Below are 15,385 nucleotides of genomic sequence, written 5' to 3'. Positions count from 1 at the left end.
GAAGAAAGGATGGCTTCGGATGAAGAACTACCTTATCCCTATGAACCACTAGATATGGGGAATGGCATGATAATGCAGCCAGTTCTGACACCCTGCGTGCAGAAGTGATAGCCACCAAGAAGGCCACCTTCTGGGATAATGTAAGCAAGGGAATCTCCCTGATATTTTCAAAGGGAGGTTTCTGCAGATCCGACAAAACCAAATTAAGATCCCAGGGCGGTAAGGGCGCGCGCACTGGCGGAGCCAAGTGCCGCACCCCCTGGATGAAATTCCGCACCAAGGAATGAGTAGCCAAAGGCTTCTGAAAGAAGATTGCTAATGCTGAAACCTGACCCTTGATGGTGCTCAAGGATAGTTTCTGCTCAACACCCTTTTGCAAAAAAGCCAAAATACAGGTCACCAAATAGGTACATGGGGGAAATCCCAAGGATTCACACCACGCAATATAAGTCTTCCATGTGCGATAATAGACTTTGCTGGAAGTCGCTTTCCTTGCTTTAATTAGAGTAGGAATAACTGAAGCTGACAACCCTCTGTCCTTCAGTACCTGGGTCTCAATGGCCAGGCCATTAAAACCAGCGACTGTAAAGCACAATGGAAGATTGGTCCTTGAGACCGCAGATCCTCCCTGAGAGGAAGTCTCCAAGGAGCGTCCGCGACTAGCCTGTCCAAATCGGCGTGTCCGGCTTGACGAGGCCAGCCCAGAATTTCCAGGATAACTGGAGTTCCCTCCACCTCTATCCTGCGGAGAAATCTTAGCAGCAATTTGAGAGGAGGGAAGACATAGTAGCTGACACTGCCTTTACAGGCCGTTCAGCGCGTCTGCTGCGTCCGCTAGAGGATCGCGGGCGCGCGTTACCAACCTCCGCGCCTTCCTGTTGAGCCGATATGCCAACAGATCCACCTCCGGGATGCTCTAATGAAGACACAGATGGTGAAATCCTTGGTGATCGACCTAAGTCATCACCATGATATTGTCTGACTGGATCCGAACCGGGCTGCCCTAGAGCTGCTTGGTCCAGGCAATCCGACAAAGTCTGATCGCTCTCTGTTCCCACACATTTATCAGAAACTTGATTCCTATCAGAAGTGATGACTTCTCCTGGTTGAGCATTAGAGACCGAAGTCACCAAACCAGAGGCTCCTTGGTCCGCTCGCTCAACCGGATCCGATTCCTGGAGGGAACTGAGAATGATCTTTGGAAAAGGTAAAGAAAATGATCTGCTCAGGGAACGGGAACTACCGCTCCCTGTAGCATATAAATGTTGGAAGGGAAGAATCGCACCGGTAGCAGTGATCGACACTCGATCTTGTATCCTGATCGTATGAACGCCTGAACCCTTTAGACCGGGATTCAGGAAAGCCCTGGATCTGAATGCCGGTGAAGACTTCCCCCCCCACCCCTGAGATGGGTGGGGGCGCACCTTCAGGCTGTATTAGCCTTATCTACAGGTTTGGCTATTACGAGGTCCTTTCGTTTTAGCAGCCTGCGGCAAAAAAGTACTCTTGCCCCCGGTGACATCCTTTATGATCTCATCTAGGGTGGCCCCAAATAGGCGATTCCCCTGAAACGGGAGATTCGCCAGAGCTTTCTTGGAACCTTGATCCGCCGACCAACATTTTAACCACAGCACACATCTGAGGACTACTGCTGACATAGATGCATGCGCTAACAAGGGAGTGGCATCCAGGGCTGCGTCACAGACGAACTGTAGTCCTTGTATAATTTGTTCCATCAAATCAGACGCTGCCTGGGGGATACTTCTCCCCTTTAGGTCATGGCGTAACAATTTTGCCCATTCTGTCAATGCTTGTGAAACTAAACCAATGGTAACCACTGGTCTAAAGGCTGACCCTATCAGGGAAAAAACAGTGCGGGATTCCACTTCCACTTTCCGATCCACCGGATCCTTAAAGGATGGAGCGTCCTCCAATGGGATAACAGTGGCTTTATTCAGTCTGGAAATAGGCGGGTCCCCACCACTGGTGGTACCATCCATTTTTTAATGAGGGATTCCTCAAACGGATAGCGTCTAGCAATGCGTTTGGAAATAGTAAGGATTGGTTTCAGATGATCCCATTCCTCTTTAATCTTATTACCAAAACATTTGGGTAAGGGAAAAAGCTTCGCCGTTTTGGTAGGCTTGCTAGTACCAAAGGGAATTTCCATCTCGGTTACCTCTGCCGGTATAACCTCAAGTCTTAAGGTTTCCCGGACCGACACAACTAGTGCGTCCACCAATGCTTCTTCTTGTGCTATGGCGGAGGTAGAAACCTCCTCCTCACTATCTGAGGGAACTTTACCTGAGACAACAGCCCCTGCAGAGGGACCTGCAGCTGCAATGACCATCTCAGAATCTGAATCTGAAGTATCAGATGAAATAGGGGTAGGTGGGGGTCGCTTTCTTGACCCCCGTTCCTGACAGGCCATCTCCACCTGGGATACCAAAGACTCCAAAACTGATGTAAATGCATCAATACTCTGAACTGGAGGGTCCTGCGGCCACCTCGAGGGGATCAGGTGGGGATACCTGTGTGGCAGGGTCCATGATTATACAAGACACTTGCCAGAAAAAAATAATTGCAATCAAAAAAAAAAAAAAATTAAAAAATGTTTTTCTTTAGCCCCCCAACGCAGCAGCGCCCCTCAGTGTTACCTGCTTTTGGACCCCCACAGAGAGAGAGAGAGAGAGACCCCAAGGCTCACCACTTGATGCTCAGAGGTTTCAATACAACCTGTCCCAGCACTGTTACAGACAGGAAGTCTTTGGCTTGCTTTCCCGGGTAAAAGGAGGCGGCTCCGCCCCTTTACACGCCTTCCGGCGCCTCCCCATAGCTCCTCGAGGTGTTTTGGTCACCTCAAACATGGCCGCCCCCATGCTGGAGACACGAGGCTACGCCAATATGGCGGCCTCATGCGATCTGCAGGAAAATGGTGGCGGCCTGTGTAGGATAGCGGCGGCTTGCAAGCTAGCAGCGGCCTGCGGGAGGTGTGCATTCGGCCTGTGCAGCCTACGTGAGTGCCTCGGCCTGCGGGAGGTATCCTCGGCCTGCGGGAGGCTGTGCGGCCTGTGGAAGTGACCGGCTTTCTGGAGGGATGGCGATCTGTGGCTGCAGTAACTCAGGCATAGGCCTCGGCCTGTGTACACACTATGACAGGTAGGATACCTTTATCCTCAATAGTAATGCCTTTTAGTAGTCTGCCACTGACTTCAGTCACCCTTACAGTCATATAGTGACTTTAGATCGTCTGCTCCCAAACCAAGCCTCCTGGTTTCTATTCACAAAATCACACTCAGGATCTGTGACCTGTTATAGGATAGAGGGGAGACCCAGAAACTGAGTGTCCGACCATCCCAAAGAGGGGCCCGCGTCCACCAACACACCCAACAGGGGGAGAGGGGGGAACATTCTACTCACCATACCGGAACCAGGCGGGCGCCAACTCCTGACAGAACCCCTCTCCACCTGGGTGGTGGGGGGGGGGGGGCTGTCGACCAATACGGACGCCGTGACTCTGCTGGTCATTGGCGTCCAGGCGAGACGTTTAACTCGCAGGGTCAGTCCCCATCCAGTGGGACTATGTCGCGGCCGACCCAGCGCGGAGCTATGGCCTGCACGCGCTCGTAGGCTGAACTGGGATGACCACTGGATCTCAACATCCAGCCCGTCGCCCAGTTTCAGCGTGCTTGCTTGAAGATCTCACAGGAACACTGGAGAAAAAAAGCTGTCTAAAAAAGTATTTCTAAAACAAAATCCTGCCAGGACCGAAGATCCTAGCAAGGAATCTAGGTCCTTACTCCTAACTAGACAGAAAAAAACTGATTTGCTGTAGCAGAGAGAGAGGATATACCCTCTGGGACTGCCCCTAGGGTGTGGCCAGAACGTTTTCTTTCCTGTCTAGTCCTACTCCTGTAGAGGGCAGTATAACCCGAGTTGATATTAATCAAGGAGGACTATGTCTGTCAATGAACGACAGAGAAACATCTTTGCCTCTCTAGATGGCTTGCGAGTGCCAAAGGGAACCGATGCCTCCATTGCAGCTTCAGCGGTGTCCTCCATTTTAAAAGGTCTCACGCACAGATACAATCAGTGCATCCACCAGCGCCTTTTCGTGCGCGGCTGCAAAAGTGGAGGAATCATCCGCACTATCTGAGAACTCAGAGCGTGTGGTCACAGACCCAGCAGAGTGTCCCATGCCTGCCGATTTAGATTCAGGATCTAAGGAGACAGATGAGGCAGGGGGCGCTTTTTGCTAGCCTGTCACCCAAATACCACCTCCACCTGGGACACACCGGACTTCAGGACCGCCGTCAGTGCATCGGTTGGTTGGGACCCGAGGAGCCCCACAGCCTCAGAAGGGACCAGGTGGGGAAATGTGCTCCAAAGACTCCAAGAGTCAATAGGGGGACCCTACAAGAAAAGGTGTAAAAACACTGCTAAGGGACACGCCTACAGCTCCGGCAGCACCACTTGGTCGCCAGTAACAGAGCACCTAATCGATCCTCAGCAGAGAGGGAGAGGACCCCACCAGACTCACCATCCGGCAGAAACCGGCACCTGCAGCCACCAGGATAATCTGCAATCCATGTGCGGCGATCAGGAAGTAAAATGATCCAGGAGCCAGAATAAGGGATTAGGAGGAGCACCCACTGCCAAAATCGCCGTCCATAGGGCTCCACTGTCATGGCCGCCGCTATTTTCAATGGCAAATCACAGAAAAATGGCCGCTGGACTACACAAGCATGGCCGCCGTGCATTGAGCACTCAGGCTACAGAAAAAATGGCAGGCCCGAGTGGCACCTAGGGACCCAGGAGGGATCTCCCTAGGCCTCAGAAAATGGGACAGGCAGGAAGGAGGGGGGGGGGGGCTGTCAGGCCCCCACCAGGTTCAGGCCCCCCCTCCACAGCCGATCGCCTGGTCTCCGGCAGTGCACCCCCGCGGCCCTATTGCCAGCACAGCACCCTGCCCACACCCCAAGCGGTGGACCAGGCCACCCCACAGCCCCAGCTCATTAAAGGAGGGAGGGCTATGGTCCACAGGGACCACCAGACCGATGAGGGGGTGCCTACGGGAAGAGGGGAACCCAGGGATTCGACCGTCCCATGGGGGGGGGGGGGAGGGAGGGGGGTAGGGGTCAATGTCCACCCCAAAACCCTCCAGGGGGAAAAGGGTACAGTCGCTTAACATACCAGGAACAAGCCGGGCACCGCTCCAAAAAGAAGCTCCTCTCCATCAAAATGGGGGGCTGTCGGCCAGGAGAAAAGGCTGAGACTTGGGCAGAGACCTGGTCGTATGAGAGCTTGCGAGGCGTTTACCTCGCAGGCCATCCCCCTTCCAGTGGGGCTATGTTGCGGCTGACCTAGAGCGGAGCTGAAGATATGCGCTCATTTGATTGTAGATCTCACAAGAAAAAAAAATGCCAGGATCTGAGATTCCAGCAAGGAACTAGGTCATTACTCCTGACTAGGCAGAAAAAAAAAAACAGAGAGAGGGCGTATACCCCCCTGGGACTGCCCATAGACGTAGCCAGACTTTTTTTCTGCCTAGTGTCCTACTCCTGTAGGGGGCAGTATAACCCAATGGTTAAGCTCAGGAGCTGTGTCCGTCAATGAACAAAAAAGAAATCCAAAGCCTGCCCTTATTCCTATCTGTGACGTCAGACGCCGCCGGCCGCCGCACAGCGTCTTCGCCTGTCCACCCGAAGGAAGACAACAGAGCAGGCCTCTCCAGTTTCCCCGGACACCGCTTGGACATTGCGGACCGTGATACCAGCTTAACGTTCTCTTCTTACCTCCATGTGAGTCACTACATGGTTTTATTGTCAAATAAATTTACCACACTCAAGAGGCGCTTTCCTCTCTTCCTATGTAAACCAGGCAGATCGCCGTTCTGTGACAAGGGAAGATAGAGATCGTAGGTTTCTGCAAAGCAGGAAAACAGATCTCCGCCTTCCCACAGTTAGCAAGCACTTCCTAGGGTCACATTTAGCCCATTGATCGCCCTCTGATGTTAACCCCTTCCCTGCCAGTGTCATTAGTATAGTGACAGGCCATATTTTATTTAGCACTGATCTCTGTATTGGTATCACTGGTCCCCAAGAGAGTGTGAAGATTCACTTAGTGTCAAATTTGCCAGCTGCAATGTCCCGGTCCCACTATGTTGCTAATCGCTGCCATTACTAGTATATCCCTTAGTTGGTAGATGTTATAACTTTTGCGCAAACCAATCAATATGCACTTACTGGGATTTGTTTAACCAAACACGTAGCAGAATACAGATTAGCCTAAATTGATGAAGAAAACTATTTTTTTACCATTTTTATATGCGTTTTATAACAAAGTAAAAAATATTGTTTTTTTTTTTCCCCAAAGTGTCAGTCTTTTTGTTTATAGCACAAGACAGTAGATCTTCCCGCATTGGCAGCCGCCAAGGAGGCGCAACTGCCAGGTGAACAACATCGGCGTACCAGGACCGGCGTGGCCAGTCTGGCGCCACCAGAATCACCAGGTGTGGTTCCGAGGCTAACCTGCGAAGGAACCTGGACAACAACTGAATCGGAGGAAAGGCATACATCAGACGATACTGATGCCAAGGGGCCATCAACGCATCCGAGGCGTCTGCCAGAGAATCGCGCGTTCTTGCCACGAACCTTTCCACCTTGTGGTTTAGCCGAGACGGGAACAGATCCACATCCGGGGATCCCCACTTCGCACACAGCATTTGGAAAACCTCCGGGTGCAGGGACCATTCCCCCTGGTCCAGGGTCTGGCGGCTAAGATAGTCGGCCTGCCAATTCTCCACACCTGGAATGTGAACTGCTGAAATCGCCGGGACAGGAGTCTCGGCCCAAGACAATGTCGGTCACCTCCCGGGCCGCCCGGGCACTCTTGTCCTTCTGACACCGTCGGGGACTGGAGCCACCACAGAAGATCCATTCTGGTCCGGCGACTCAATGAGACACTCAGATCCAAGGACTGAGGTAGTCTGTCCCACCTGGCCAGGATCTCTGCTTGAAGAGACCGTGTGTGAAACTGAGCAAAGGGTATCGCCTCGAAGGCTGATACCATCAACCCCAGGGACCACATGCAGGTCCTGAGCGACGAAGACGGATCGTCCCTTAGGGATCTGATCTCGTCCTGCAGGGTCCGAAGCTTGTCCTCCGGCAAGAACACATTTGCCTGAGCGGAGTCCAGGATCATTCCCAGATAGGGAAGACGAACCGAAGGAGACAAGGTCGACTTCTGTAGGTTGATGGTCCATCCGAACTCCTGGAGCATCTGTACCGTGGTGGACAGATCGCGCATTAGGTTCTGGCTGACACTCGATCTTAAGAGAAGATTGTCCAGATACCCCAAGACCGCAATGCCCTGCGCCCTGAGCAGGCCCAGAACAGGCGCCAACACTTTGGTAAAGACCCTTGGAGCCGTAGCGAGACCGAAAGGTAACGCCACAAACTGATAGTGGTCCTCCGTGATTGCGAAACGAAGGTACCTCTGGTGACCCTCGAAAATGGGGATGTGCAGGTATGCATCCTTCAAGTCTATAGAGGCCAGGAATGCCCCTGGGCTCAGGGAGGCCACCACCAAACGGAAAGATTCCATACAGAACTTCCAAAAGCGCACGAAGCAGTTCAGCGCTTTTAGGTCCAGAATAGGACGTACCTTGCCCTCCTTTCTGGGCACAGTGAACATATTGGAATAAAACCCCCGAAACCTGTCCCGATGAGGCACCGGGACAATCACCCCCTGGGCAAGGAGGTCCTGCACCGCTTAATGCAGGTCCTGCAGACGCCCCGGGGTCAAATGAAGATTTGAGGAAAAAAAAAAAAGCTGTCGGCCGGCCGGGAAAGGAATTCGATCTTGTAACCTGATCGAATGATTTCCTGAACCCACCTGTCCGGAACTCTGAGCAGCCAAGGTTGGAGGAAACCGCGCAAACGTCCCCCCACCCCTGAGACGGGTGAGGGCGCACCTTCAGGCAGAGGCGGATGGACCCGCCGTACCGGCATTGCCGGACTTCTGCTTGCCCGCCCAGGGCTTCTTCTGGCTACCTTGGCCCTTATAGGCTGGTCCGATTAATATTTTTTTCTTTTTTCCCTCTTTTCTCTGTCTCCTCTCTTTCTATTGCTATTGGAGATGAGTATTCCCATGTATATCCCAAAGTGTTGGTCCATCAACAATACATACATCCATGTAATACCTTAGTATTAACAGAAAATAGGTCGGTAAGTCGACTTGGAAAGGAGGATGGTTATATTGTTCAAACCTACGAATCACTTATATTTTAATTTTCCCAAAGTTCGTTCTATTTCTGCCTTTAAGTACCAATCCGTATATCTGAAAGGTTTCATAAAGTATTGAATGTCCACTTTAAACTAAACCAGTTCACCAAAGTATTTAAACTAATATCACTGGTAAAATGCAGAACCTACAATTGCCCTCTGGGCAGTCCCTTTTTGCTCAGTCTTTGAGGAACATAATTGTTCATGTGACATCTTACCCTTTTTAGATATATGGTTTTCATGGTCACTGCACACTCCGACAAAGCCTACAGACAAAGAAAGGTGTTTTAATGAGAATATAATGATTCCATTTTATACAGGCCTATAATACGTTTAAAATATTAGAACATGAAACCTATACAAGAACTTTATCTTTACATGTGGAAAGCAATAAGCACAAACAATAGATCCTTGTATGAGGGGAGGTCAGTGAGATGGTTACTAAACTAGGAATCGACCGATTATCGGAGGCGGATATTCACTTTTTTTGTATCTTGCAGATATGGCCGATATTGCTTCAAGTGGTTGTACTGCCAGATTTTAAAAAAACTGACTATTCAAAAAACAGCCAAACTTGGCGTTAATGCTTTTAAGTACAGAGGAGAGGTTTGGGGTCTTCCAGACCCCAGATCCCTCTATAAGGAGTACCCGGTACTGACTATTACTGTCACAAGGGATGTTTACATTCCTTGTGACAGCAAAAAAAAAAAAATTTAAAAAAGGACAGTGTAAAAATAAAAAAACTTTAAAATGTGCAGAATATTGGTACCGAATATTGGCTATCGGCCTGAAGAGAGGCTGGAAAATAGTTATCGGCCCTGAAAAAAATGATATCGGTTGATCCCTCTGCTAAACCTAAGCCTTTTTTCTATATATATATATATATATATATATATATATATATATATATATATATATATATATATATATATATATATATATATGCGTGACTAGCTGGCAACATAGTCTAACTCAACTATAAGAGAGTGGTTTACTTTTGTGAAACATAGCTGGAAAAAAAAAAAAAAAACACACACACACACTCAGTAAATATAAAAAGTATTACACACCCCTGTTAAAAAGGTCAGGTTTCTGTGATGTAATCAAATGAGACCAAGATAAATCATTTCAGAATGTCTTACACCTTTAATATATAAACTGTAAAACTCTATCTCAATTGAGAAAAAGAACAAATCTTTTTTTTTTGGGGGGGGGGGGGGGTGTACAAAAATAATATGGTTTCATAAGTGTGCACACCCTTTCATTTATATTTTGTTCAAGCACCTTTTTTATTACAAACTCAGTCTTTTGGGTATGTGGTTGCATAAGTGTGCACACCCTCTTATAACTGGGGATGTAGCTGTGTTTAGAATTAAGCAATCACATTCAAACTCATGTTAAATAGATTTCATTTTTTTAGCCACAGCCTACAGTAAAAGCAGAAGGCTTCAAAAACATCAGAGGGATTTTATTGTTAAAAGGTATCAGTCAGGAGAAGGGTATAAAAGGATTTCCAAAGCATTAGATATACTATGGAACACGGTGAAGACAGTCATCAAGTGGAGAAAATATGACACAACAGTGACATAACTAAGAACTGGACGTCCCTCCAAAATTGATGAAGACTAGAAGAAAACTGGTCAGGGAGATTGCCAAGAGGCCTACAGCTGCAGGAATATCTGGCAAGTACTGGCTATGTGGTACATGTGACAACGATCTCCTGTATTCTTCATATGTCTGGGCTATGGGGTAGAGTAACAAGATGGAAGCTTTTCTTAAGAAAATCATTCAAGCTCAGCTAAATTTTGCAAAAACTCATCTGAAGTCTCCCAAAACCATGTGGGAAAATGTGTTCTGGTCTGATGAAACCAAGGTTGAACTTTTTGGCCATGATTTCAAAAGATTTGTTTGGTGCAAAAACACTGCACACCACCAAAAGAACACCATACCCGAAGTGAAGCATGGTGGTGGCATTATCATGCTTTGGGGCTGTTTTTCTTCAGATGAAACAGGGGCCTTAGTCAAGGTAGAGGGAATTATGAACAGTTCCAAATATCAGTCAATATTGGCACAAAACCTTCAGGCTTCTGCTAGAAAGCTGAACATGAAGAGGAACTTCATCCTTTAGTATGAGGACCCAAAGCATACATCCAAATCAACAAAGAAATGGCTTAACCAAAAGAAGATTTAAGTTTGGAATGGCCCAGTCAGAGTCCAGACCTGAATCTGATTGAAAATCTGTGGGGTGATCTGAAGAGGGCTGTGCACAGAAGATTCCCTTGCAATCTAACCAAATTGGAGTGTTTTTGCAAAGAAGAGAGCAAATATTGCAAAGTCAAGATGTGCCATGATGATAGACTCATACCCAAAAAGACAGTGGTATCATAAAATCAAAAGGTGCTTCAACAAGTATTAGTTTAACCCACTTGCCGACCGCCGCAAGTACATATACTGCGGCGGTCAGCCCCGGCCAGGCAAAGTGACGTAGCGCGCCCGCCCCGGCTCGTTCCCTAACAAGTCAGTGCGTGTGACCGGCGGACCCGATGCCGCCTGTCATTCTCCCGTGTGTAAAAATGGAGATCAGACGGTTCTATTATGTAGGACCGTTGATCTCTGTTTTTACACTAGTAGCCATGTCCAACAAAGTTAGAAACACGCCCCTAGGACACACTTAACCCCTCCCTCTCCAATACAGTTAACCCCTTCCCTGCCAGTGTCATTTTTACAGTAACAGTGCATATGTATAGCACTGATTACTGCAGTAATGTCACTGGTAACCCCTTGTCAGTCAAGGGTCCGATCTGTCCGCCGCAATGTCGCAGTCCCGCAAAAAAAAAAAAAATAGCAGATCGCCGCCATTACTCGTTAAAAAAAAAAAAAAAAAACCCCAAAAATGACAAATCTTTCCCTTTGTTAGTAAACGCGATAGCTTTTGCGCAAACCAATCAAAATACGCTTTTTGCGATTTTTTTTTAACAAACATATGTAGCATAAAACAAATTGGCCGAAAATGTTAAAAATATTCGATTTTTACATTCTTTTGGGGGGGGGGGGGGAATTTCATATTTAAAAAAAAATGTGAAAAATATTGTTATTTTTGCAAAATTGACGCTCTTTTTTTGTTTATAGCGCAAGATCAAAAAATCACATAGGTGATCAAATACCACCAAAAGAAAGCTCTGTTTGTGGGGAAAAAAAGGACGTGAAATTCGTTTAGGTACAGCATCGCACGACCGCGCAATTGTCCATTAAAGTCACGCAGTAAAAAAAAAAAACCCTGGTCAGGAAGGGGGTAAAATCTTCCGGGGCTTAAGTGGTTAAGGGTGTGCACACTTATGCAACCATATTATTTCAATTTTTTTATTTTTACTTTTCTCCACCTAAAAGATGCTCAACTGAGTTGTGCGGTTTGTAGGTCACATACAGGTGGAAAAAGTTCTGAAATTATTTATCTGTCTAATTTTTGTAGACTTTTTACTCTATCTACACATATATACATAATCTCACAAAAGTGAGTACACCCCTCACATTTTAGTAAATATTTTATTATATCTTTTCATGTGACAACACTGAAGAAATGAAACTTTGCTACAATGTAAAGTAGTGAGTGTACAGCTTGTATAACAGTGTAAATTTGCTGTCCCCACAAAATAACAACAAACAGTGCTAATGTCTCAACTACTGGCAACAAAAGTGAGTACACCCCTAAGTGAAAAGGTCCAAATTGGGCCCAATTAGCCATTTTCCCTCCCAGTTGTCATGTAATTGGTTAGTGTTACAAGGTCTAAGGTGTGAATGTGGAGCAAGTGTGTTAAATTTTGTGTTATCGCTCTCTCTCTCTCTCTCAAACTGGTCACTGGAAGTTCAACATGGCACCTAATGGCAAAGAACTCGGAGGACCTGAAGAAAAAAGAAAGAACTGTTGCTCTACATAAAAATTACCTAGGCTAAAGAAGATTGCCAAGACCCTGAAACTGAGCTGCAGCACTGTGTCCAATACCAAACAGTGGTTTAACAGGACAGGCTCCACTCAGAACAGGCCCCGCCATGGTCAACCAAAGAAGTTGAGTGCACGTGCTCAGCGTCATATCCAGAGGTTGTCTTTGGGAAATAGACCTATGAGTGCGGCCAGCATTGCTGCAGAGGTTGGGGGGGTTTACAAAAAAAAAAAAATCGAATCTACCATTTTAGGCCAGTTTGTGTTCTACTACATATTTTTGGTAAAAAAAAAAAATCCCAATTAGTGTATATTGATTGATTTGCGCAAAAGTTATTGCATCTACAAACTAGCGGAAAGATTTATTTTTATTTTTTTACTAGTAATGGCGGGGATCAGCGATTTTTAGTGGGACTGCGACATTGCGGTGGACAGATCTGAAATTTTTGACGCCACACTTGGGGGGGACCAGTGACATTACTACAGTAATTAGTGCTAAAAATATGCACGGTTACTGTAATAATGACACTGGCAGGGAAGAGGTTAACACCAGGGTCGATCAAAGGGTTAAATGTGTCCCTAGGGGGTGCTTTCTGTTGGGGGTGGGGGGTGGGCTTGCTGCATGAACACAGAGACCTGTGTTCCTAAATAAGAGGAACACAGGATCCGTGTAAAAGAGGATAAATAGTTGGAGTCGGCGCTACCTAATATATAAAATAGTGGGGTATCCAAACCTTGAGATAATAATCACTTTAAAAACATGTGCGGAGTAAAGTGCCAGTGCAAAAGGTGCATGTAAAAAATACCGTGTGGGTAAAATATATGATTAGATTGTTAAAAGAAATATCACAAAGTGCTAGAAAAGAAAATTGAATGTGAAGTGACAAGATGGTGCATAATAAATATGCTTCACGATATAAAAACAGTAGATAATAAAATGTAGCCAAGGGACAATCCCCTATATTTAGCTGTACTCAAAGTAAAATCTGTGAAAGTGAGTGTGGTGAACTCAAGTGCTCGCGGTTCAACTCTCCACTAGAGGTCGCACTCACCCTTAGAAAGAAAGGTAACCAATATTGGCTATAGGAATGTCCATAGGGGGATTTTATCCAGTCCGGAGCTCCTAGGTTTGGTTCCTAGAAATCGACTTCGAATGTTAGCCGCAGCGCCGGGAAGCTTCCGCGTTCAACGTCACTTCCGGTCTGCAGTCTGCCGTGGTTGGAACGCGGAAGCTTCCCGATGCTGCGCCTAACATTCTGAGTCGATCAGCAAACTCCTCACCTGAGTTTGCTATTAACTACTACATGCTTTTAACAAAATATATTGCACTATGGGGATCTTTTTATGTTTGAGCACCTAGATGGGACCCGTCTATCTGTAAGGATTTCCAGGAACCAAACCTAGGAGCTCCGGACTGGATAAAATCCCCCTATGGACATTCCTATAGCCACTATTGGTTACCTTCTTTCTAAGGGTGAGTGCGACCTCTAGTGGAGAGTTGAACCACGAGCACTTGAGTTCACCACACTCACTTTCACAGATTTTACTTTGAGCACAGCTATATATAGGGGATTGGGGGTTTTGGGAGGTGTTGGTATGGGGCGCTACCACCTTGCACAGCGAATTACTTCGTTGTATGTGATCCAAAAATGAAAGTGCACAGTGCTTGTTGGTGAACAGGTGTTGTGCAAATATTAAATGTGCAATACAGTGCAGGTATAAAATTATAAAAACGGTAGTAATCGTGTATCAATTGGATTGTACCGTGTATGTATCACTCATCGGATGTAAACAATCATATAGTGACCAGTGCAAAAAAGTGCTAAGTGCAATTTAGGTGATTTGAACAATAAATACTTTATTGTGGCCTCCTTTGAAAGAGGAAACTGACATCCGTGGTGAATATTACAAAACACTATGCAGTGTAAAGTGAGAGAGTAAAAACGCCTGTTGCGCGTGTTAGGAGTGAGAAGTGCTAATACCGTGGGTAAAGCACTTACCAAAAGTCCTCTCCCTTCTCACTCTAATGTACTGTGTCTCCCTTCTCCTGATGCCTGTGAGAGCTGGTTGTTCCGTACATACAGTTGCGCTTGCATCTAGGGAGTCAGTATACAAAAGACCAAGAGAGCTTCCATTGCGTAGTATAGTACAATATTGAGGGAAGAAATTAGCATCGACTCACTGTTAGGAAGTTCACCGTCAGCTTGTTTGGTGTGTCTCCGCGCGGCCGAACACTGGAGACACACCAAACAAGCTGACGGTGAACTTCCTAACAGTGAGTCGATGCTAATTTCTTCCCTCAATATTGTACTATACTACGCAATGGAAGCTCTCTTGGTCTTTTGTATACTGACTCCCTAGATGCAAGCGCAACTGTATGTACGGAACAACCAGCTCTCACAGGCATCAGGAGAAGGGAGACACAGTACATTAGAGTGAGAAGGGAGAGGACTTTTGGTAAGTGCTTTACCCACGGTATTAGCACTTCTCACTCCTAACACGCGCAACAGGCGTTTTTACTCTCTCACTTTACACTGCATAGTGTTTTGTAATATTCACCACGGATGTCAGTTTCCTCTTTCAAAGGAGGCCACAATAAAGTATTTATTGTTCAAATCACCTAAATTGCACTTAGCACTTTTTTGCACTGGTCACTATATGATTGTTTACATCCGATGAGTGATACATACACGGTACAATCCAATTGATACACGATTACTACCGTTTTTATAATTTTATACCTGCACTGTATTGCACATTTAATATTTGCACAACACCTGTTCACCAACAAGCACTGTGCACTTTCATTTTTGGATCACATACAACGAAGTAATTCGCTGTGCAAGGTGGTAGCGCCCCATACCAACACCTCCCAAAACCCCCATATTTCTTTACCCTTGTGGTAAGTTGGAGGCAGCATAACAATCTGATCCCCACATTCTGCAATTAAAACTGTTGGTTCAGTGCTTGTGTTGCTATCCATAGCGCGGGTGCACCCCAAACCTCTTTTTTACTATATATAGGGGATTGTCCCTTGGCTACATTTTATTATCTACTGTTTTTATATCGTGAAGCATATTTATTATTATACACCATCTTGTCACTTCACATTAAATTTTCTTTTCTAGCACTTTGTGATATTTCTTTTAACAATCTAATCATA

General features: G+C 46.5%; 1 protein-coding gene across 1 annotated transcript in view; it reads right to left on the bottom strand.

The window, feature by feature from the left end:
• The window catches only part of XPOT (exportin for tRNA), a 153,321-nt gene that overhangs the window by 8,302 nt on the left and 129,634 nt on the right, over window positions 1–15,385 (bottom strand). The window contains exon 22 of the mRNA XM_082253111.1: window positions 8,504–8,551. Within this exon, the coding sequence (XP_082109237.1) occupies window positions 8,504–8,551 (48 nt within the window). The remainder of the gene's footprint in view (window positions 1–8,503; window positions 8,552–15,385) is intronic.

The sequence above is a fragment of the Pelophylax lessonae genome (genome assembly GCF_965119305.1).
Source record: "Pelophylax lessonae genome assembly, chromosome: 4".
NCBI classification, from domain to species: Eukaryota; Metazoa; Chordata; class Amphibia; order Anura; family Ranidae; genus Pelophylax; species Pelophylax lessonae.
This window is presented reverse-complemented; position numbering and strand designations above follow the sequence as displayed.